General features: G+C 38.4%; 1 protein-coding gene across 10 annotated transcripts in view; it reads right to left on the bottom strand.

Annotated features, from left to right (window-relative positions):
- Larp4B (La-related protein 4B) overlaps positions 1-17120 on the bottom strand; it is a 143504-nt gene that overhangs the window by 99459 nt on the left and 26925 nt on the right. The window contains exons 1-3 of one of the 10 annotated variants that reach the window (XM_065234561.1): positions 10648-11229; positions 6355-6457; positions 4912-6059 (exon numbers count right to left, since the gene is read on the bottom strand). The exons of 4 other annotated variants lie outside the window; for them this stretch is intronic. In XM_065234561.1, coding sequence (XP_065090633.1) covers positions 4912-4921 — 10 coding nt within the window. In that variant the 5' untranslated portion in view covers positions 4922-6059; positions 6355-6457; positions 10648-11229. Of the gene's footprint in view, positions 1-4911; positions 6060-6354; positions 6458-10647; positions 11230-17120 lie in introns of those variants that run through there. 5 more of the 10 variants (XM_065234563.1, XM_065234565.1, XM_065234566.1 and 2 more) reach the window with 5 other exon arrangements.

Raw genomic sequence — 17120 nt, 5'->3', positions numbered from 1 at the left:
CAGGGAAGTTCGGCGGTTTAAAAAAATATTTATACGATTTCAGGGAAATTTATAGATCTTGAGAGAAATATTTAAACCTTCAAGGAAGCTCAACTATTGTCAGATAAATTTTGAGAACTTTAGGTAGTTTAGAAGATCTTCAGGGACATTTTCAGATGTTCAGGGAGCCTGAGAACCTACAGAGGAATTTACAAAACTTCAGACAAGTTTACAGATCTACTGAGAAATGTATTGAGCCTCAAGGTAATGCGCAGATCTTGAGAATAAAACTACGGAGCTTCAGACAACTTCACAGAACTTTAAAGGTATTTTCAGATCTTCAGAAGAGTAGATATTTAGAAAAATCTGTAGAACTTTTTATTTGTTTTTTTTAGTTCTTTATTAAGAAGATTTTTAGCCTATGGCTAGTTCATCTCCAGAATCTGTAGAACTGCACTGATTCAGTGTTTCAGAAAAGTACTTCATTTCCAAAAACAAATCTCAATGAAGTACGAAATTCGAAGATTTTGCAGAACTCCATGGAAATTGGAAATAGATAGATCTGATGAACTTCAGAAAAGTCCATAGACCTTAAGAGAAGTCTGTAGAACTTCAGGAAGTTCGTACATTTTTAGAAAAAAAAATGCAAAACTCACAGAACTTCTGGAAAGTTCGCCGAAAAAGTATTTACGCAACTTCAAAGAAATTCAAATATTTTCAGATAATTTGTAGAGCTTTAGTGAATTTCAAAGAATTTCAGATAAATCTGCTGAACTTTATGGAAGTCCAAGAATCCACAAAGAAATGTACAGAACTTTAGAGAAGATCTACTGAAAACAATCTGCAGAATTTTATTGAGGTTCTTGGATTTTAAGTGAAATTTACAGAACTTCTGGGAAGTTCGATGATCTTTATAGATATTTGCACAACTTCAGAAAAATTAGTAGATCTTCAGAGAACTTCCTTAAATTTCCGGGAAGCTCAAAAAGTTCTAGATATTTTTTTATACTTAAAGGAATTGCGTAGATGTTCAGAGATATTTGCAGATATTAATTGAATCATGATAATCTACAGAGAAAACTATATAACTTTCGAGAAGTTCATAGATTATTAGACATTTAGTGAACATCAGAGATAATTGTTGATATTTAATGCATGGATTCAGAACTTTTCAGATCTTTAGGAAAGTTAGTTGATCTTCAAAGATATTTTACCAGAGAACAGAAATAAAACTTCAGGGACGTCCGAAGGTGTTCAAAGAAATATGCAGAATTGAGATCTTAACAGAAATTTTCAGAACTCAAAGGAATCATTTAGATCTATATAGAACTTTTCCCACTAGCTTGTCGAAAGTTGGTATCGACATCCTGGTGAAGTTTTGAAATCCTTTTTCGTCTTAATATCGCAGGTCTTGAAGGAAAAGATGAGCCAGATCCCTGCCGGTGCTCCTCCTGAGCAACTATTTCCTACTCCACAAAGTTCATCTTTTCCTTCTCATTTTATTTAAAATAATAAAAGTAAATACGCCTACCAAAGCTAGAGCAATTTTCCTGTAATTTATTATGGAAGCATTTACTTTCGATTCCAGATACAAATTTTGTTTTGAAATCTAAATTGACAATTCTTCCGACATGTGCAAGCAGTGTGAACACCAGCTAACAGGAGGGTTCGACAAAGTGTGTCAAAAGTAAAATCGAGCAGATTTTTCATTATGGCGGCGGTCAAAATCAGACCAAGAAATCAGATAGTCTAAACGGACCTTTAGCAGTGCACTGGTCGCACGTTTAAGAAAGTCATGTAGGAATTATTGCCAGCTAATATGCGGGAAACAGGTTAGGCACTGAATTTAAGAAATTAAATTTCGGTTTTTTTGCTGATTTTCTCGGGTGCTCAACATTTCAAGCTGAAGATTACATTAGGTTCTAAGTAACATTGACAGATTCTCTTCGTCGACTTTTCTTTCGTTAATATCTTGATCACAGAATCGTTTCTTGATGTGTGTGTCGTTTAGATGCTAGATAAAAGCTTCTTTTATCGATCTGTTTGCTGAAAATACCTGGGAATGTCTTTAAAAGGGCGGTGGGATGCAAAGCATGGCAACAAACCTTGGAGCACGCGCAGAAGACGACAGGCTACCGGCCCCTGATCTTCAAGAAGTTGAAGAGGAGGTCGGTCGGCTGAAGAACAATAGGCAGCTGGAATAGATCAACTACTAAGTGAGCTATTAAAATACGGTGGCTAGAGTGCTGCATTGGGTAATTGCCAAGATTTGGATTACCGGAAGAGTGGATGGAAGGTATCGTATGCCAAATCTACAAAAAGGGCGACAAGTTGGATTGCTGCAACCACCGCGCGATCACACTGCTGAGCGCCGCCTACAAGGTACTCTTCCAAATTCTATGCCGCCGCCTGTCACCATTTGCAAGAGAGTTCGTGGGGCAATACCAGGCGAGATTCATGGGTGTCCGCGCTACCACGGACCAAATTTCCGCTATTCGGCAGGTTCTGCAGAAATACCGCGAATACAACGTGCCCACACATCATTTGTTCATCGATTTCAAATCCGCATACGACACAATCGATCGAGATCAGCTATGACAGATTATGCACGAGTACGGATTTCCGGATAAACTGACGCGATTGGTCAAGGCGATGATGAATCGAGTGATGTGCGTTGTTCGAGTATCAAGAACACTCTCGAGTCCCTTTGAATCTCGAATTAGAAGGTGCGATCAGAAGAGCTGGGATAGACACGAGTGGCACGATCTTCAGGAAGTCCATCCAGCTTCTTGGCTTCGCCGATGACATCGACATCATGGCACGGAACTTTGAGACGATGGCGGAAACGTACATCAGACTGAAGGCTGAACTTGGCGGATTGGACTTGCCATCAACGCATCAAAGACAAAATACATGAAAGGAAGAGGTTCTAGGGAAGACAATATTAGCCTTCCACCCCGAGTTCAGATTGTCGTTGACGAAATCGAGGTGGTCGATGAGTTCGTGTATCTGGGCTCACTGGTGACCGCCGAAAATGGTACCAGCAGAGAAATTCAAAGACGCGCAATCTTTAGAATCTTGCGGACAAACGCTGGATTTTTTAGTAAAATTTAAAAGTATTCAAACCGTTGATTTCAAAAAATATTGAAGAGGATACCCACATAATTTTCGAAGGAGAAGTTCTGAGCAGAATTCCAGAATTATTCTGACATGAAGTCCTTAGAAATTGTTTGATGAATTTGGAGGGATTTCTGTGTAGAAGAATGCAAGTTCTAAATTGAATTCTTAGGTAATTTTAGATGATTTCAAAAGGAGTTGTGAAAGAGAAAATTCCTACGTGATTCTGAGGAGATTTGTATGGGGATCGTGAGGAAAATGGCAGATGAATTTGAAGAAGAATTCCAAGAGAATTATGATAAGAATTCAAAGAGACACAGAGTTTTACGAGTGTTCTGGCGATAATTTCAACCCTAATACGAAAGATGCGACACATAGCTCCAACAAAATTTATTGCAAAAAAATTGCTGATAATTAGAGAGAAATACTCCAAAATTTCCAAAGATTTATGCTGTTTTGAATAGAGTAAAAAGAAAATTTTGAAAAGAATTTCAAATTAATCAAAGTCTCTGAATAGGTTCAAGGGAATTCTAAGAAGGATTCCAATCAAATTCTTAGAGGGGGTTAGGAAATTCCTAAAATAATTCAACGGTAATTATTACACGGAGTGTTTTCTGGTTAATTTCAGAAGAATCCCGAGTTAATGCTGGAATTCATATCATGAGAATTTTGAATAACGAAAAATTAAAACCCCGGAATAGAATAGTTCAGTAGAGTAGAGTGGAGACGACTTCTTCGAACAGCAGAGGACAACAAGGCCTCTTAGCCTGATTGGTAAGGTAAGTATAGGCACAACTCAACTGTGTCTTCGGGAGCGGGACATTTCGCCGAAGAGCAAGCCATTTTCTACGGTTTTGATTTTTTCTCAAAACTTAGTAAATTTCTCGAACAAAGTAAATCAGTCTCGTCCAAAGATTAAGAAGGTTCGATTTTTTCAACCTGGCAACCTTCCTTCTTTTGAACATGAGCAGTTCTTTTGAGTTCTACTGATTTCAGAAATGTTCAAATAATAGATATTTTGGATCTATAGCAATGCGTCCTTCTTTTAAACACGAGCAGTCCTTTCGAGTTATACTGATTTTCGAATTCTTTAAACAATCAATGTATGTACAGAAGTATAAAAACAATCAATGTTTGTCTATTTAACAACACTAAATTTTGTCGATAGATGTTTGTAGCTAAGTTTTCCATCTCATGTTGGTTTTTCCAACAAGCAAACTATTCGACGAAGCGGGGGGTAATCCCAATCCCGAATCCAAGATAAATTCCCATTCGAAACTAAAACAACAACTCCAACGTTTTCGAACAAAGAACGGTCACGGTCTTCGCACTAGTGGTACGACTACAAACAAGCTATTTTTATCTGAGTCAGAGTAAAAAAGGAAATACACAAACATAAGAGAAAGAACATTGCAAAGCCAAAAATATTCACTGGCAAATACTTTCTCATCTACCACACCACGGACGGGCACTATAAATCGATCCATGCACTACGGGAGCAAAGTAGGAGGATTCTTCCCTTCCAGATCGGAAATCATTCTTACAACTGAGAGAACCCCTCAGGATACCTTATTTCCGTCATCGGCAGCACACCGGCGTACGAGAAAAGGAATTCATGAAATTAAAAAGGTTATGTCAGAGTGATTTTCAACTTTTTGACAGTTCTCCGCCTCTCTTCGATTTGTTCTCTCGGCACGAATAGGGACGTACTTTGCCGTTGATTGAATAATCGACGACTGAAGGTTGAATTTTCGGGTTTTCTTTACAACATATGCTACACGCCTGTTTGAAAAAAAAAACAAAACTATTTCTTACCAGTATCCATTTCCCGAACAACGTTTCTGCTGTGGCGACGATCCTGATCCTTCGATAGAGCGTTTCTCGCGTGGGAGAAACGAAAACTCCACCACGTACAAAGGAAGCCGTGTCTTCCTTCCCCGGATATTCAGACGGGGGACCGGACTACCCAAGAACGAGGAGACGAGCGCTTTCTGGGCTGGGTCCAGTTAGCCAGACGTGTCTCGCTCCACCGGGGGCCTTTTTACATGTGTGTTAAGTAGTGCAAAACTTGCTGCTGCCGTTTGCTCCTAGCTACAACCCTTGTCGACATACACATAAAAGTAGCCGATTCGTGCGATGACAGTACTTTTCGCTTCCTGTGCTTCTTTAACTTCTACCAGCGAAGTGTACGATATCACACTCGTTGATTTGCTTCGAACTAGCTCTCTTCAATGTATAGAGGCGAAAATATACGGTTTTTTTTTGCTTGCACTTCGACGCTCAAGCATAAAAATCAAACAACCGAACAATAAAAGCGGTGCACTGAACGAAACAACAAAAATGAAAAAGACTGATTACTCTATTATCACTTGATTTTTTCTTCTTCTGCTCCTTCCTTCGGCCACTTGTTATAACCAAATATTCGCCTTTTTTCCCCCAGCGCACGAAGAAAAAACTACTTTGAAAATGATCATAAACGCCAAGAGCTCACACTGCCACTATTGACGTACCGTTCAGCCTTGTGTATGTTATTTCTTATTTATTATTCTTCTTGGCTTGCACGCTATACGAATGTGTGAGTGCCAACCTTTCCCAAAGTTGACGTTTATCCGCGTCTGTATTGGTACGAGCGACCAGTTTCGCTCATTCACTCACCAACTTCTTCTTTTCGGTTCGTTTTGCTCTTCTCGTATTTTTTGTTGTTATTTTTATCTCCTCTTCTTCTCCTGTTCAGCACTCGGTATCTACTGTGCTCTGTTCTTCTCGCACTGACAGCTCTCGTAAGCTGTCACTTTTGACTTAATTTCCACTTACAATTGGACTTCTACTTCTTTCCTCTCTCTCAATCATTCACTTTTTATGATATATTTAAACTTTTTCTACCACCACTCTGCAGTCGAACAACTGGTTGCTCAATCGAGAAAATTATCTTCCATCAGCTTTTTTTTTTAGATCTCAAGTTTCTGTAAATTGCACAAAGAAAAATCATAATACACATTAGAACCAAAAAAAAACCTACATTCCACCTTCAATCAGAGGTTTAACACGCACTGTTCACGCGATTCAATATGTCTTCCGAGGAAACTTCGTCGTTTTTTTTTTCTATTTCGACAATCCGTCTGACACAGCAAAAATTGCCATTCACTTGTACTGTTCGATTTCCACTCGCCCCTTTGGCACGAGGATGGCGTAGATAAAAATCGAACCAATTCTCAACTTGTTTTTCCTCCACACTGGCCAAGTTCCGGAGTAACAAACCATGTGTCTTATCCTCCGACGACGGCGACAATGACAACAGTATTTTTTTTTTTCGGATGTCCACTTTGCAAAGCTACTGTTCAACTCATGTCACCGAATTGGACTGACGATTTGAAGTGCAGCAGATCGGAAAAGAAGAGTTGCCAACATCAGTTATAGAGCTCAACGGTTTGGCAGAGTTCGCTTTCACACATCGGCACAGCAGCACACACAAAAATACCTTACCGAAAAATAACATTAGCTAACGTTTGAATTGCAAAAAAAAAAAGTATAGAAATCAACGGGAATTGAACCCACAATTCATATTCATAAACAAAACTTGTAAAGCCATTTTTTCACGAACCGAAGCTTGCCCACGCAAACCAACGTCATCGGCATAGGGGTAATATTCCCCTAATCGATAGTGTTGTTGGTTGGCGTAGGTAAAAGGCAACTCTTACGCTTAGAGGTAGCTCATTCGCCTTAAACTTTGAGCAGTTATTCAGAGTCTGTGAAGTTTCTGAAAGTCTCTGCATTACGAAAATTGTAATGTCTTCCTAGATCGTGAGCTCCAAGTATGAGATGTTTTAAATGTTTTTAAAACTCATCCTAGAGTACCACGATTTGTTTAACTCTTGAAGTAGAGGAAAAATAAAGAATTTGAAACTGTCATGTATGTAGAATGGATATTTCAAGTTTTCTACAGAACAAATCCACTGAGTCTACATTCAGACCACAACTCCAAACCATTTAAAACTACGAGGCCATGACCATTTTTAATGTTGATCAGGAACGTCTTTGTATTATATATTCATATTAAAATCTCAAATATATCCCAATATCAAAACTACAAGTGTTTTCTAACCAACCTCGGAGCTCTATGATCAGCTTTATAACTTGATATTTTTTAAAGATTTTGCGGAAGACCTTCTTCTTCTTCAAATTTCAAGCTTATTTCTTATCGCTTATTGCGTGCTCTCAACTTAGTGTTGCACTTGCACAGTTATTTATTGAGGGCTGCCTGTATAATCATGCTCAATGCCCAGGGTCGAGAAATGTTCCAACCCGAAAAATTCTTGGCATGGTCTTGCTTTGTAGATACGCTTTTGCCGACTGAGCTAAGGGAGGCCTTTCCGGAAGACCAGCATGTCGTGGAATTCATGCCAATACTTAAATTTCGGGAACACTAGAAAACCTAAGTAACTCTGAGAAATGAAGATAATCCACGATTATCTCTGAGAATTGAAGATAAAACCGGAAATTTATGTGCAACTAGAATTTCAATGAAGTTCCAGAACACCATGAACTAAACATTCCAGAGCATAAGAAGCCTTGGAAGGTAACAAAACTTTAAAATTAAAGATCAGGGTACTACTGGAACCCACTGAACGATTTAGGGAATTATTGTAGTTTTCAATGTTTCAACTCCTTGGAGTCACGGCAGTTTCTGAAGTTGTGGCAATTGTTAACAGAGTGTAGTATTAAATACAAATTATTATTTCAAACTTAATACTTTCTACCACAGAGTTCTGGAGCTTCTCGTGCAAGAATCTTTGGAGATTTTACACACTAAAACTAGTCCCTAGACGAATATCTTTAAATTCCTCTGGTTTCTAGGCATCTGAAATTCTGATACCACCGGCATTTTTCAAAGTTTAGGTGTTTTCGAAAAGCAAGTAGGTATAGTAAGATGGATGAATCTTCTTAAAGTGCTATGCATTTTTCCAACAAATTCTCATTTTTTTTTAAATTAACTGAGTCAATTTGATGAGATTTATTCGTAGTTATCATCTAGAAATTAAATTTCATTAAAATCATTGTTAACACTTTTATATTTATTCTTATTCATAATACCGATTCACTTGCTGAACAACAAATTTGTAATAGTTTGTATGACCACTTCAATAAAAAAATTGAATTGATAGATGAAAAATACAGAATAACAATGAAGTGTATTCTAGTCTAGTCTAGTCTACACATACACAGCCAGTACTTGAAAGAATCCTGGAAATGATATAAATACATCTATCATTTTCTTGTCATTATTAATGCCTGCTGCACATCAAGGATGTGAAACAAACAATAAAGCGGCCAGGCCTACTGTGTAGCGTTTAGTTAATTTTTGTGGAAGTGAATGTTTACCATGTCTACTTAATAAGTATAGACAGTGGTTAACATTTAATCCACAGATAATCAAAGAGCGGGGACATACCGTACCAACCGCTCCGTATGCAGGATTTGAAAATAGGCTATATAAATCGTTGGGAGTGACAGAGCTAAGAAAGTTAATGTACACTCCTTGGTTGTCCGATCTCCTGGGATGGAACACAGGTATTTACCCCTTGTGTTCGAGCGTACAGTCCTCCCTCCGTACAAGCGTGGACGGCACCGCCAACCCACTGCCATCCCTCAATCGATCCAGCCGACCTCAGTCGAAGGACAACAGAGAGCGGTGTGCGGACGTTACCTATACGGAGGGAATGCTGTATTCGCCTAGGTTATAGCGCCCTTGCTCGCTATTCGTTATTCGCTGTCTACAATGAGAAGAAACAATGCATGAACTTACAACACGCCCTGCATACACGTAGTATCGATATAAAATGTATATTGGTACTGCGTGTACACTTCCATCATCAAAGCAATTCCTGCTTTGTATATGGCACGTATTTAGTAGGATGTCTCCTAAAAAAATAGGATGTCTAAAATCCATAGGATGAAAGTTAAGTCTCATCCGAATCAAATGATTCCAAATGCTACGGATTCATAGAAATTAAGTTTAAATAGATAAAAGTAAAAAAAAAGGAACAATCTCACCAAATCAGTCCAAGTGAATACTTTGCAAGCAGCTCTGTCACGTTTGGAGTAGTAGTTCCGATCATAGACCCGCCTTACGGGATCAATCCTCAGGTTTAATATAGTCAATTGCTCCTTGACGCAAACACGAAGCGACCGCTCATAAAATCATACAACGCATAAATAAACTGAACTTAAAAACTATCACTCGCGATGCCACAAATTTCTGGAGCGGGAGCATAAGCGAAATCTAATTGCAACTTCACAAAAGTCGAGAAAAAACGGAGCCAAATACAGAATAACAATGAAGTGTATTGAACACAAACTCTTTAATATCAAGTAAGGCAATGTGAAACTGATACACTGATGTTCTTCGTGTAAGATTAACATATATTATTTTTACGTAACTGTAGTGTTAGGCCTTTTTGCTACCTTGGACCTTAAATACTCAGTATAGACTTATTTGTTCTACGGTAAATCTAAATGAAAATTGTAGTTGCATGGTCAATATCCCTGGGCGCGAAGGGAATATTATATTTGAATGCAAAGTACACGAAAATCTCATTGTGTAAATAAACTGCGTTACGGATATGACAGTGAAGTCACTCTACATCGATAATCTGAATATACGTTAACAAACGGCATTGAAATCATTAGATACGACGACTATCGTTCTGCATGGTTGCATGTTCATCAGCATTTCAAAAGAGTGGCTTTGAACGCCGATTTCTTACGCAAAAAAGCTCACATCTGCATACTAACAACATCATCAGATAGGAGAATATTTCCTCTGCCAGCTGTTATTGTTTGTTTGCAAAAGCGAGTTCTTCTTCACGGAAAATCGGCGATAGAAAAGTCGTTGTTTACAAAAGCATTTTTCTGCAAAATAATAATATTGGAGGTTTTGTTTATTTTAAAGTCATTTTTGAAATCTAAAATTTATATGGGATGAAATTTGATCAACCTCTCAAATAGCTTCCAATTGCATTTCTAGGAAATGTTCTTATTAAATTTGGGATCTCTGACCCTTAAATCCTTGTAGTTGTGTGAAGTTTAGGATAAAGTTTCAATATTTTGGACTTTTCATTACAAAAGAGCACGTTTATGGACCAAATTCTTAGACTTTTCGTAGGAACCGAATCTTACTTTTTGGTCATATCTCCGGAATTAAATGACCCAAATGGAATCAATGGGAGTCAGATAATTTTCTCAGTGAATGGCACAGGGACATCCTGTCCATTAGATCTGAGGTTATTTTTCAAGTGGTATTATACTCGATTAGATTAGATTCAAGAGAAAGGCAAAAAAAACCCAATAGGATACCTTGAACAATATAATCCACATAAAAAATCCGATGGTAATTTGCAAATGGTGCGCACTGGCAGCACTGTACGATATTCTCCGGTGCACTCCTGTACCGATCAATCAACCATCGACACTCATTCATAGCCGTATTGGTGAGCAGCCTGCACACACATCGCACTAACACTTGCAACGAAACTGTCAAAACTGGCACCTCACCGTCCCTTTTTCACTCGGACACTTTTGTTCTCTGTCACACCACTGCCAAACGACGTACACACATACTGGTCACGCGAGAGTTGTACGGGATTTGGATTCCCGGACACCACTTTCCAAAACTGCGGGGAGGCACGTTTTCAGCCAACTTTTTTGCCAACCCCCAAAACGATATGCCACATCCGGGATGCGATTTGCCGCACACGGCACCGGTTTCCAATCACCTTATTGATAATTTCACTTAGTTCCTAGCACTGAGTGTCCTTTCTCACTGTATATGAGCGAGCAAGCGAAGAAAGAAAACGAATTATAATGCAAGAAAAATCTGCTCTTGCTTTTGACGGGTCGAAGAAAAATGTCCTCCCTCGAACGTCCGAACCAACGAGGAACTTGCTTGCTGAACCGAGCTAAAAATCGACTGCACTCCGCGTCGCGAACCGGATTCGATAGGATAACACCCGCACTGGATCCGCCGCGGTCACCGGAAATTGCTAGTGTCCTTTGAAACTGCTGCACCGGACTTGCACGAGAGGAAATTTCGATTTTTGCTGCTGCTTGCTGCTGTTGGGCTGACTGCCACTTCGAAATCACTACACGAGACGAAAATCACCAAAATGGCCGCGCACAGAGCACTCTCTGTACGGACTTTTATCTACACACACATGTAAAGGCGACCGACCGCCAGGCAGACTGCAGCATAAAGGGGATCCTCAGATGGGTCGTCAGTGCTGAGCTTCTTGAGGGGTGAGTGCCGTCATGGGTGTCGAACAGAGAAAACAAAACCACTGTCATATTCGATGGTGGTTGTACGACAGAGATGGCGATACAAATATGATGCTGTCACTTTCTAGGATGATTGATAATCATCATCGCCATCGTCATCAACAGCATAAACGGCAGTGTGGGAAGCTTATTTTAAAACGTTCAATTCAGCATTGAAGAGGTTTTTGAAATGGACGTTAAAAGTGTTCAGCGACTGGAGACATGTAACATTGGTATGACATGTCATAAAGGCTTTCTTGGTGAAATTTGTATTGCCGATAATTATTATAACATGTTATAACTCCATAGTCTAAACAGGACATGAACATAGCATTTCCTCCCAATGATAGAGCAATCATTCCTCTGCCTGATACAATAAATTGGGGATTAACGTGTTTGTTTACTAAAGTATGTACGCCGTAATCACGAATCAGTCAGCGTTTTAAAAAGTTTCACAAGAGCATTTCCCAAATAAAAAAAAATCGTAGAAATACAATACAACTAATTGTTACAATGCAATAAAACCCATCGATAATAAACGTGTATATGCTAGTGCACCTAAGTAGCTACACACTCGGAGTTTTTTTTTCAAAGGATTAAGGATCATTTCCCGAATAAAAGGTGCATTTACCTTTTGGCCATTTACGAGTGCACCGGTGAAGCTTTGTTCATCTACTGATAAAAAAGTGACACAACAGCGGTTGCGGTTTTTAACGAGGGGGGCGACACATCTAAATCTCTGTTCTAGATGCTCAACAAATCTCACACTAGCGAATCAATCTTCGAAAAATCTTCTTTAATTTATCGCATCTACTTGATTCGCGCATCATCTTTTTACAGGAAATATTCAGAATCGTCATCTATCTTCTATCTATCTGCTCAGCGTGCGCGTACCTAACCACAGCAAAACACAATTTTTCCTGCAAAGTAGATAGAGTCGCCCCCCTCGGTTTTTAAAGAAGATTATTTCTGAAAATCATGATATATTTTTTTTAATTTTTGAGTGGTACCATATTCGAAGCGGTTCCTAAATCGACGCACTCAATAATGTTCGACTATTTTCAATCATAATTTTTGAAATGTTACTTCTGCAAATATTAGTTCCTGTGCTCTAGGGATGATGGTGTAACAAAGTTTTAAAAAATATCTTGTCAAAATCGAGATGCGATGAAAATTAGACGAGTGCGTCATCATTAGGGACGCGTCAAATATGGTGCTGGCACGGTATTTGTTTTTCAGTACTCTAGAACAAATTGTATTCTTCTGATACTCTAAAAAAATGTAATCTATAAGAAAAAATAATAAGACAAAAAAATGAGAAAAAAAACTATTAATTTAAACAAATTTACTAAAAATATTACTAAAATAAGAATTTAAGGTACATTATACAAAATTCCGAATCTCAGTTATTTGATTTTGTTTTTAAAATTTATTTATTTCGGAGGCTCAGTCACGATAGCTTTACGGAGCCGATATTTCATTGTAGTTATTTCAATAAATTGAACTTTGATGTCTTCAGCAACTTTTTGAAAACGCTGCACCATCTGCACGGCAATTTTTTTTCGTTCAAGTTGTAATCCTAACAAAGCCAAGAAACTTTGCTGAAGATGTCAGCTTATCTGAATGCAGAGTGTTATTAATTTATGCCCGCTAGATTTCATTTCTGGCCCACTGTGCCCCACTGGTGAATTGAAGCAGGTTAAAGCAATCTTTCTTACATAACTAAAACATTCTAGTTGGAGATGCAGAAGTTTTTCTGAACTTACACTCAAAGTCTCCTGGAACCTCGCCTGAAATATACTGAATCTGGGGCCTCATTGGGGAAGTCGAAATGAAGCGTTTTTCGTATGAAGGCTTGTATGAAAAACTCGTTTCGTCTTGGTAACATAATGTGACCCCTGTTATCGAGGTTCAATCTTCCCGCTCTTGCAGCCAGCCCGATTTGTCCCAAAGTTCACCGAACCAAATAGAAGTGAACTCCACTCGTTTCAAAGTCTTTAGACTCGTTCCCAAAAGTATTTAACCCACCTTCGAAATCGTGTAAATTCTCCAAGAAATCAACCTACCTGAAGTCCCTTGAACCTGTCCATAAAGTCCTACAAATTGTTCCTGAAAGTTTCCTAGGTGTACCATAGAATACTTCTGGGATTACGCAAAAATCTTCCAGACCTTTTTGTGTTGCTGAAAATGGAAGCATCTGTTGCCTTAAACGGAACGTGCCAAAAATGGAATGCTGTCACATGCTGCACTGTCACTTTTGCAATATTGCACGTAGCAGTGAAAAATTTCGCTGAGGTATAGCTGGGAGTTATTGATGAAAAAGACTACGATTGGTGTTCACATTCCATGTTTAGTGTTCAAGATGGTGACTAATATAAAACACGGGCGCGAGCGGATTTTGTACGGACGTAATCGAGAAGTGATAAAAATATTGGACGTGCTCATCCTGTCATGGTCCGAAAGGTGAAGAGGATATTGAAGGCAAACACTAATCTCACTGTTCGAACGGTGGCTCGTAAAGTAGGAAAGTCACCTGTTTTTGTCCAAAATTCAAAACAGCGTTTGGGGCTGAAGGCGTATAAAGTAAAAACAGTTCCAAATCGCAACGACAAACAGAAATTGACAGCAAAATCACGAGCTCTACGTTTGTACTGCGAATATTTGAAGAATTTGTTATAGACGATGAAAGTTATGTCCTGGAGGATTTCAAACAGCTTTCAGGGCTGGCTTTCTATTCTGCTATTGTCAAAAATGATATAGCTGTGTATTTCAGGAGGCATCGAATTTTCCCAAAAAAAAAAAAATACCTTGTTTGGCAAGTAATTTGCACGTGTGGCCAAAAGAGTAAATCTTGCGTCACTACAGGCAAAATCAACAAGGAGATTTATCAGAAAGAGTGCCTGCAGATGCGATTGCTACCCTTCATCAAAAGCCACAAAGAAAACCCTTTGTTCAGTCCCGATTTTGATCAAGAGATATTAGGCTCTGATGAAGCAGAAGCTTTCTGGAAAGAAACAAGAAATCAAAGATATCAAACACTTCCAACAAATTTGGACAAAGACGGCCACCACATGAGGAGTCTGTACAAACCCTAATGGATGGAGTTAAGCGCAAAGTTCGAAAATTTTATGAAAATACCGAATAACTATGTTTTGACTTCGTGAATTTTTAAATCATATACCATGAATCTACAAATACAATTGAAATATAATGCGAAATTTGTGTTTTACTTAAGTTTTGATGTGTCCGAGTTATTGTGGATACTGACCTTACTTTTGTTGAACTGATTATTTATATTAGAAAATTTAATACATCTTTTTTTTTTATAGTCATTTTAACACTCTTGGGTCATTCGTGACTTGTCCGGGGGTGAGATTTGAACTCGTGAATTTGGCGTGAGAGGTATGGATGTTAACCACTACGCCGGGGTCGCCCCCAATACATCTTTTGTTATTGCAAGGGATTCGAAATTTTGTACCTCCTGATTACCAGCCGCTTACCTTGACATCTGAACTAACTTAGAATACAACACATGGTCAGCTCAATGGACAATAAATGCATGCCTGCCACTCAATAGGTATCAGTACTCCCGATTACAACTTTAGCACTTGCACGGTTTTTGGGAATGATTAATTCAGCAATTGTTGATTTACTAAAAGCCAATTTACAAACGGAAACGCTCCTATAGTTGCGGTACGTTATAATCGTTAGGTTCCTATAGTTGTGCATGGAGACTCAACCCAACAAACAATTGAGAGCTCTTATAAAACACCTGAGTTGATCAAACGTTGAATAATAGCTTCCAGAGTTGAACAAGAATGTAGTTGTATTGCCATTTGATTAAAAGAATTAAAAGCTATTGGAGCACTCCTAAATGATTATTTACGTTCGGTTTAACTATATGCTTTATAAGACCTACGATAACTTTTATAGCACCTTAGTTAAACTGATTCACAAAAGCTATACAGAACGTGGAATAAACGCATCACAACAAACCATTGGGAGCTCTTATACAACACCTGAGTTGATCAAACGTTGAATAATAGCTTCCAGAGTTGAACAAGAATGTAGTTGTATTGCCTTTTTGGTTAAACGCTTCAAAAGCTGCTTGGAGCACTCTTAAATGATTGTTTACGTTCGGTTAAACTGTTTGACAGGAGCCATATAGGATGTGGAATAAACGCATCAAAACAAACCATTGGGAGCTCTTATACAACACCTGAGTTGATCAAACGTTGAATAATAGCTTCCAGAGTTGAACAAGAATGTAGTTGTATTGCCATTTGGTTAAAAGCTTCAAAAGCTGCTTGGAGCACTCTTAAATGATTGTTTACGTTCGACCAACCACCAACCACAATTTTGTTGCTAAAAATAGCACAAGTGATAGGCACGTTTATATGACCATAAGGCAATGATTATTCGACTGCAAGAGAAGTCACTCAAGATGAGCTTCATATACTTCTCTCATATGATCAAAATATGTATTCAAGAATAGAGCAGATCCCAACTAACAATTTTCACAATGTAAACGCTTTACTCATTTCATTTATACAGTCTCAAGCTGTATTCAAACGTTATACGATATGAGGAAACCTTTACTCAACCTCTATACAAGCAAATCTGGCGAACTTAGTCAGCTACTTATGGCTGTTGGAACGGTCGGGAGAAGCTCTTATTGCATATCCATTAACGCTTCTATACAGCTGTTATCCTGCTGTTTAGTTGTGTGTGAACTTGAAAGGCGCTTATTCAACCTTTTCCCGGTTATCCAATAATCACTACACAGCTTTCTCTTGAAGCCGGTTGTTTACGCTTTTTTATGAAGGAATTTATTGAGTTTATTTTGCTGTGAATCAAATTAATCGAAATTAGTTACAAATCATCACCCTCATTACCCTGCACCGGAGAACCTGGAATCGAACTCAAGACGACCTCATTGGCAAGGCAAACCTTGACACTACCAACTGTGCTACGCCAACACTTTGAACTTATGTAAATAAAGCAACATTCCCTTCTACAACAAAATCGCTGAGTAGAGGCTTTATAACAGTACACATGAATCACTTTTCTCGACTAGTTATAAAAGAGCAAAGTAAAAGCTGTAAAACTGCACACGTCTAAAAATAAACCTAGTTGACTGTGAAAATGCTTCCGAAATAGCTCTAACACAGTTTATAAGCTGAGTATAGGTTGTTTAGTTGTTGAAAAAGCACTTTTGATGTTTATGTTATTCAGAAAGAGTGGTTGGTTGTGTAGAAGCCATCAAATGAGTAATATAATCACTTTGTTAGCTTTGTTTTGCAGTTACAAGTTGAAAGTTGGGTAGCGTGTGTATAGAAGTGACATTAGCGTTTATTGGCTGATGTTATTCAATGCGACTGACAAATTGAATAATGGTTGTGAGAAAGTTGAGTAAACGCTCTCCAACACTATTTTGCTAGCTTTTGCTTGTAGCTGTATCTGCAGCTTCTTTTCAGCTACTTTACAGCACAACGCTGGAAAAGTTGGCTTACAAAGCTGAAAATGTTAGTTGGGATGGAAACAGAAGCGGCTGGCAATCCGGGATCATGAGTTCGAATCTTGCTTCGAGAAACCCTCGGTGGAGTAGAGGTAAATTATATATATAGGTGTTTATTAATAAATGCAAACATTAATTTAAGACATATATCATATAATCAACGATAACATTTCTAGATAAATTCTCTCAATTAATT

Source organism: Ochlerotatus camptorhynchus, unplaced genomic scaffold (assembly GCF_037179485.1).
Source record: "Ochlerotatus camptorhynchus isolate MF236.1 unplaced genomic scaffold, CSIRO-AGI_Acam_v1.1 ptg000434l, whole genome shotgun sequence".
Taxonomy (NCBI): Eukaryota; Metazoa; Arthropoda; class Insecta; order Diptera; family Culicidae; genus Ochlerotatus; species Ochlerotatus camptorhynchus.
This window is presented reverse-complemented; position numbering and strand designations above follow the sequence as displayed.